Source organism: Cetorhinus maximus, chromosome 11, assembly GCF_964194155.1.
Source record: "Cetorhinus maximus chromosome 11, sCetMax3.hap1.1, whole genome shotgun sequence".
NCBI classification, from domain to species: Eukaryota; Metazoa; Chordata; class Chondrichthyes; order Lamniformes; family Cetorhinidae; genus Cetorhinus; species Cetorhinus maximus.
This window is the reverse complement of record NC_135889.1, coordinates 124837233-124845843: the sequence shown is the minus strand read 5'-3', so window position 1 is coordinate 124845843 and position 8611 is coordinate 124837233. Positions and strand designations below refer to the sequence as shown.

Below are 8611 nucleotides of genomic sequence, written 5' to 3'. Positions count from 1 at the left end.
TCTGCCTCAGGTGAGGAACTCCGAATATATTTACCTGGAGTTGTAGGTTTTGAGTGGCGGCTGGATCGTCCAATCAGAGCGCACCGCGACTGCCTAAGGCTTATTAAAATAAACGGGGCGTGGTTTGTGGCGACCGCGCCCCCTCCTTCTGTCCAATGAGAAACAGAGGGGTGGGCGGGGCCGATGCAAATGCGGCTTTAAAGGGGCCGCGACCTGCCGGGTCCGGGCAGAGAGCAGGTCCCGAATCGGATCCCGGGTGAAGATGTCCTCCCTACGGATCAGCCCCAGCGCCCGCTCCCTGTCCAGGTCCATGACCGTGCGGACCGTCCCCCGGAGTTTCTCTGTCGCCTCCTCGGCTTTGCTGAATGATTCCCCCCGGGTGGACATCGACCCCAAACTGCGGCTCGCCCGGAACCAGGAGAAGGAGGAGATTAAGGGGCTGAACAACAAGTTCTCGGATGTCATCAGCCGGGTGAGAGAGAGCAGACCCCAAATACCCCATCAATTACCCCAAATACCCCATCAAATACCCCAAATACCCCATCAATTACCCCAAATACCCCATCAAATACCCTAAATACCCCATCAATTACCCCAAATACCCCATCAAATACCCCAAATACCCCATCAAATACCCCAAATACCCCATCAAATACCCTAAATACCCCATCAATTACCCCAAATACCCCATCAAATACCCCAAATACACCATCAATTACCCCAAATACCCCATCAAATACCCTAAATACCCCATCAAATACCCCAAATACCCCATCAAATACCTCAAATACCCCATCATTTACCCCAAATACCCCATCAATTACCCCAAATACCCCATAAAATACCCCAAATACCCCATCAAATACCCCAAATACCCCATCAAATACCCCAAATACCCCATCAATTACCCCAAATACCCCATCAAATACCCCAAATACCCCATCAAATACCCCATAAAATACCCCAAATACCCCATAAAATACCCCATCAAATACCCCAAATACCCCATAAAATACCCCAAATACCCCATAAAATACCCCATAAAATACCCCCAAATACCCCATCAAATACCCCCAAATACCCCATCAAATACCCCATAAATTACCCCCAAATACCCCATAAAATACCCCAAATACCCTATCAAATACCCCAAATACCCCATCAAATACCCCAAATACCCCATCAAATACCCCATAAAATACCTCAAATACCCCACCACCCCAAATACCCCATAAAATACCCCAAATACCCCATTAAGTATCCCACCACCCCAAATACCCCATAAAATACCCCAAATACCCCATAAAATACCCCCAAATACCCCATAAAATACACCAAATACCCCATAAAATACCCCAAATACCCCAGAAAATACCCCATAAAATACCCCATAAAATACCCCACCACCCCCAATACCCCATAAAATACCCCAAATACCCCATCAAATACCCCATAAAATACTCCCAAATACCCCATAAAATACCCCAAATACCCCATAAAATACCCCCAAATACCCCATAAATTACCCCCAAATACCCCATAAAATACCCCAAATACCCCATCAAATATCCCACCACCCCAAATACCCCATAAAATACACCAAATACCCCATAAAATACACCAAATACCCCATAAAATACCCCAAATACCCCATAAAATACCCCATAAAATACCCCATAAAATACCCCATAAAATACCCCACAAAATACCCCAAATACCCCCCAAATACCCCATAAAATAACCCTAAATACTAAATACCCCATAAAATACCCCAAATACCCCATAAAATACCCCAAATACCCCATAAATTACCCCCAAATACCCCATAAAATACCCCAAATACCCCATCAAATATCCCACCACCCCAAAATACCCCATAAAATACACCAAATACCCCATAAAATACACCAAATACCCCATAAAATACCCCAAATACCCCATAAAATACCCCATAAAATACCCCATAAAATACCCCACAAAATACCCCAAATACCCCCCAAATACCCCATAAAATACCTAAAATACCCCATAAAATACCCTAAATACCCCATAAAATACCCCCAAATACCCCATAAAATACCCCCAAATACCCCATAAAATACCCCATAAAATACCCCACAAAATACCCCAAATACCCCCCAAATACCCCATAAAATACCCCTAAATACCCCATAAAATACCCCAAATACCCCATAAAATACCCCACCACCCCCAAATACCCCATAAAATACCCCCCCAAATATCCCATAAAATACCCCCCAAATACCCATAAAATACCCCACCCACCCCAAATACCCCATAAAATACCCCTAAATACCCCCATAAAATAACCCACCACCCCCAAATACCCCATAAAATACCCCCAAATACCCCATAAATTACCCCCAAATACCCCATAAAATACCCCAAATACCCCATCAAATATCCCACCACCCCAAATACCCCATAAAATACACCAAATACCCCATAAAATACACCAAATACCCCATAAAATACCCAAATACCCTATCAAATACCCCAAATACCCCATCAAATACCCCAAATACCCCATAAATTACCCCCAAATACCCCATAAAATACCCCAAATACCCCATCAAATATCCCACCACCCCAAATACCCCATAAAATACACCAAATACCCCATAAAATACACCAAATACCCCATAAAATACCCCAAATACCCCATCAAATACCCCAAATACCCCATCAAATACCCCAAATACCCCATCAAATACCCCAAATACCCCATCAAATACCCCATAAAATACCTCAAATACCCCACCACCCCAAATACCCCATAAAATACCCCAAATACCCCATTAAGTATCCCACCACCCCAAATACCCCATAAAATACCCCAAATACCCCATAAAATACCCCCAAATACCCCATAAAATACACCAAATACCCCATAAAATACCCCAAATACCCCATAAAATACCCCAAATACCCCATCAAATACCCCAAATACCCCATCAAATACCCCAAATACACCATAAAATACCCCAAATACCCCATCAAATACCCCACCACCCCCAATACCCCATAAAATACCCCAAATACCCCATCAAATACCCCATAAAATACTCCCAAATACCCCAAATACCCCATAAAATACCCCAAATACCCCATCAAATACCCCATAAAATACCCCCAAATACCCCATAAAATACCCCAAATACCCCATAAAATACCCCATAAAATACCCCACAAAATACCCCAAATACCCCCCAAATACCCCATAAAATACCACTAAATAACCCATAAAATACCCCAAATACCCCATAAAATACCCCACCACCCCCAAATACCCCATAAAATACCCCCAAATACCCCATAAAATACCCCCCCAAATACCCCATAAAATACCCCCAAATACCCCATAAAATACCCCACCCCCCCAAATACCCCATAAAATACCCCTAAATACCCCCATAAAATAACCCATCACCCCCAAATACCCCATAAAATACCCCATAAAATACCCCCAAATACCCCATAAAATACCCCATAAAATACCCCATAAAATACCCCCAAATACCCCATAAAATACCCCAAATACCCCATCAAATATCCCACCACCCCAAATACCCCATAAAATACACCAAATACCCCATAAAATACACCAAATACCCCATAAAATACCCCAAATACCCTATCAAATACCCCAAATACCCCATCAAATACCCCAAATACCCCATAATTACCCCCAAATACCCCATAAAATACCCCAAATACCCCATCAAATATCCCACCACCCCAAATACCCCATAAAATACACCAAATACCCCATAAAATACACCAAATACCCCATCAAATACCCCATCAAATACCCCAAATACCCCATCAAATACCCCAAATACCCCATCAAATACCCCATAAAATACCTCAAATACCCCACCACCCCAAATACCCCATAAAATACCCCAAATACCCCATTAAGTATCCCACCACCCCAAATACCCCATAAAATACCCCAAATACCCCATAAAATACCCCCAAATACCCCATAAAATACACCAAATACCCCATAAAATACCCCAAATACCCCCCAAATACCCCATCAAATACCCCAAATACCCCATCAAATACCCCAAATACCCCATCAAATACCCCAAATACCCCATAAAATACCCCAAATACCCCATAAAATACCCCACCACCCCAATACCCCATAAAATACCCCAAATACCCCATCAAATACCCCATAAAATACTCCCAAATACCCCAAATACCCCATAAAATACCCCAAATACCCCATCAAATACCCCATAAAATACCCCCAAATACCCCATAAAATACCCCATAAAATACCCCATAAAATACCCCATAAAATACCCCATAAAATACCCCACAAAATACCCCAAATACCCCATAAAATACCACTAAATAACCCATAAAATACCCCAAATACCCCATAAAATACCCCACCACCCCCAAATACCCCATAAAATACCCCCAAATACCCCATAAAATACCCCCCCAAATACCCCATAAAATACCCCCAAATACCCCATAAAATACCCCACCATCCCCAAATACCCCACCACCCCCAAATACCCCCAAATGCCCCACCACCCCCAAATTCCCCACCATCACCAAATACCCCATAAAATACTCCCAAATATGCCACCACCCCAATAACCCATAAAATAGCCCCAAATATCCCACCACCCCCAAATACCCCACCACCCAAAACCCCATAAAATCCCCCCAAATACCCCACCACCCCAATACCCCATAAAATGCCCCCAAATACCCCACCACCCTATAAAATGCCCCCAAATACCCACCACTCCCAAATACCCCAACCCCAAAATGTCCAGAAAGCCCTGAAACTACAAAAACACCGGGAGAGGGACCAGAGCCCCCAATCCCAAAACCCACTCACGCAGCAATCCAACCCCCACCCCAACCCAAATGTCCCGAGCCCACCCACACACTGCAAAGACAGCACCTCGCTTTCCCCATCCTCTTCCCTTTTCTCACATTCCAGTCTCCATCCCATCCCATCTCTACTCTCTCTCTCCATCCCATCCCCACTTTCTCTCTCTCTCTCTCTCTCTCCCTGCATCTCATCCCCACTCTCTCTCTCCATCCCATCCTCACTCTCTCCCTGCATCCCATCCCCACTCTCTCTCTCTCTCTCTCTCTCTCTCCCTGCATCCCATCCCCAATCTCTCTCTCTCTCCATCCCATCCCCTCTCTCTCTCCATCCCATCCTCACTCTCTCCCTGCATCCCATCCCCACTCTCTCTCTCTCTCTCTCTCTCCCTGCATCCCATCCCCAATCTCTCTCTCTCTCTCCATACCATCCCCACTCTCTCTCTCCCTGCATCCCATCCCCACTCTCTCTCTCTCTCCCCGCATACCATCCCCACTCTCTCTCCCTCTCTCTCTCCCTGCATCTCATCCCCAATCTCTCTCTCCATCCCATCCCCACTCTCTCTCTCTCCATCCCATCCCCACTCTCTCTCTCTCCATCCCATCGCCACTCTCTCTCTCCATCCCATCCCCACTCTCTCTCTCTCCATCCCATCCTTTCTCTCTCTCTCTCTCTCCATCCGATCCCCACTGTTTCTCTCTCCATCCCATCCCCACTCTCGCTATCTCTCTCTCTCTCTCTCTCTCCATCCCATCCACACTCTCGCTCTCTCTCTCTCCATCCCATCCCCACTCTCTCTCTCTCTCTCTCCATCCCAGCCCCGCTCACTCTCTCTCTCTCCATCCCATCCCCACTCTCTCTCTCTCTCTCTCTCTCCATCCCAGCCCCGCTCTCTCTCTCTCTCTCCATCCCATCCCCACTCTCTCTCTCTATCCATCCCATCCTTTCTCTCTCTCTCTCTCTCTCTCTCTCTCTCTCTCCCCCTCCCATCCCCATTCTCTCTCTCTCTCCATCCGATCCCCACTGTTTCTCTCTCCATCCAATCCCCACTCTATTATACTCTCTCCATCCCATCCCCACTCTCGCTCTCTCTCGCTCTCCATCCCATCCACACTCTCTCTCTCTCTCTCTCTCTCTCCATCCCATCCCCACTTTCTCTCTCTCTCTCTCTCCATCCCATCCCCACTTTCTCTCTATCTCTCTATCTCTATCTCTCTATCACTATCTCTCTCCATCCCATCCCTACGCTCTCTCCATCCCATCCCCACACTCTCTCCATCCCATCCCCAGTCTCTCTCCCTCTCTCTCTCCATCCCATCCCCACTCTCTCTCTCTCTCCATCCCATCCCCACTCTCTCTCCCTCTCTCCATCCCATCCCCACTCTCTCTCTCCATCCCATCCCCACTCTCCCTCTCTCTCTCCATCCCATCCCCACTCTCTCTCTCTCTCCATCCCATCCCCACTCTCTCTCCCTCTCTCCATCCCATCCCCACTCTCTCTCTCCATCCCATCCCCACTCTCTCTCTCCATCCCATCCCCACTCTCTCTCTCTCTCTTTCCCTGCATCTCATCCCCTCTCTCTCTCCATCCCATCCCCACTCTCTCTCTCCATCCCATCTCTACTCTCTCTCTCCATCCCATCTCTACTCTCTCCATCCCATCCCTCTCTCTCTCTCCATCCCATCCCCACTCTCTCTCTCTCCATCCCATCTCTACTCTCTCTCTCCATCCCATCGCCACTCTCTCTCTCCATCCCATCCCCATTCTCTCTCTCTCTCTCCATCCGATCCCCACTGTTTCTCTATCCATCCCATCCCCACTCTCACTATCTCTCTCTCTCTCCATCCCATCCACACTCTCACTCTCTCTCCATCCCATCCCCACTCTCTCTCTCTCTCTCTCCCCCCCTCCCAGCCCCGCTCACTTTCTCTCTCCCTCTCTCCGTCCGATCCCCACTGTTTCTCTCTCCATCCGATCCCCACTCTCTATTACACTCTCTCCATCCCATCCCTACTCTCGCTCTCTCTCGCTCTCCATCCCATCCACACTCTCTCTCCTCTCTCTCTCCATCCCATCCCCACTCTCTCTCTATCTCTATCTCTCTCCATCCCATCCCCACTCTCCTCTCTCTCTCTCCATCCCATCCCCACTTTCTCTCTCTCTCTCTCTCTCCATCCCATCCCCACTTTCTCTCTATCTCTCTATCTCTATCTCTCTATCACTATCTCTCTCCATCCCATCCCTACGCTCTCTCTCTCCATCCCATCCCCACACTCTCTCCATCCCATCCACACTCTCTATCTCTCTCTCTCTCCATTCCATCCCCACTTTCTTTCTATCTCTTTATCTCTATCTCTATCTCTATCTCTATCTCTCTCCATCTCATCCCCACTCTCTCTCTCCATCCCATCCCCAGTCTCTCTCCCTCTCTCTCTCCATCCCATCCCCACTCTCTCTCTCTCTCTCTCTCTCCATCCCATCCCCACTCTCTCTCCCTCTCTCCATCCCATCCCCACTCTCTCTCTCCATCCCATCCCCACTCTCTCTCCCTCTCTCCATCCCATCCCATCTCTACACTCTCTCTCCATCCCATCTCTACTCTCTCTCTCCATCCCATCCCCACTCTCTCTCCACCCCATCTCTACTCTCTCTCTCCATCCCATCCCCTCTCTCTCTCTCCATCCCATCCCCACTCTCTCTCCTTCTCTCCATCCCATCCCCACTCTCTCTCTCCATCCCATCCCCACTCTCTCTCCCTCTCTCCATCCCATCCCATCTCTACTCTCTCTCTCCATCCCATCCCCACTCACTCTCTCCATCCCATCCCCACTCTCTCTCCATCCCATCGCCACTCTTTCTCTCTCCATCCCATCCCCACTCTCTCTCTCTCCATTCCATCCTTTCTCTCTCTCTCTCCCTCCCATCCCCATTCTCTCTCTCTCTCTCTATCCATCTGATCCCTACTCTCTATTACTCTTTCTCCATCCCAACCCCACTCTCGCTATCTCTCTCTCTCTCTCCATCCCATCCACACTCTCGCTCTCTCTCTCTCCATCCCATCCCCACTCTCTCTCTCTATCCATCCCATCCTTTCTCTCTCTCTCTCTCTCTCTCTCTCCCCCTCCATCCCCATTCTCTCTCTTTCCATCCGATCCCCACTGTTCCTCTCTCCATCCGATCCCCACTCTCGCTATATCTCTCTCTCTCTCTCTCTCCATCCCATCCCCACTCCCGCTCTCTCTCTCTCTCTCTCCATCCCATCCCCACTCTCTCTCTCTATCCATCCCATCCTTTCTCTCTCTCTCTCTCTCTCTCTCTCTCCCCCTCCCATCCCCATTCTCTCTCTCTCTCCGTCCGATCCCCACTGTTTCTCTCTCCATCCGATCCCCACTCTCTATTACACTCTCTCCATCCCATCCCCACTCTCGCTCTCTCTCGCTCTCCATCCCATCCACACTCTCTCTCTCTCTCTCTCTCCATCCCATCCCCACTCTCTCTCTATCTCTATCTCTCTCCATCCCATCCCCACTCTCCTCTCTCTCTCTCCATCCCATCCCCACTTTCTCTCTCTCTCTCTCCATCCCATCCCCACTTTCTCTCTATCTCTCTATCTCTATCTCTCTATCACTATCTCTCTCCATCCCATCCCCACTCTCTCTCTCTCCTTCCCATCCCCATTCTCTCTCTCCATCCCATCCCCACTCTCTCTCTCCATCCCATCCCCA

The 8611-nt window shown here is 48.3% G+C and overlaps 1 protein-coding gene across 1 annotated transcript in view; it reads left to right on the top strand.

Annotated features, from left to right (window-relative positions):
• Positions 1 to 220: 220 nt before the first annotated feature.
• Positions 221 to 8611, top strand: part of LOC144686904 (keratin, type II cytoskeletal 8-like) — a 31003-nt gene continuing 22612 nt past the window's right edge. Inside the window, exon 1 of the mRNA XM_078552736.1 lies at positions 221 to 472. Coding sequence (XP_078408862.1) covers positions 263 to 472 — 210 coding nt within the window. The 5' untranslated portion in view covers positions 221 to 262. The remainder of the gene's footprint in view (positions 473 to 8611) is intronic.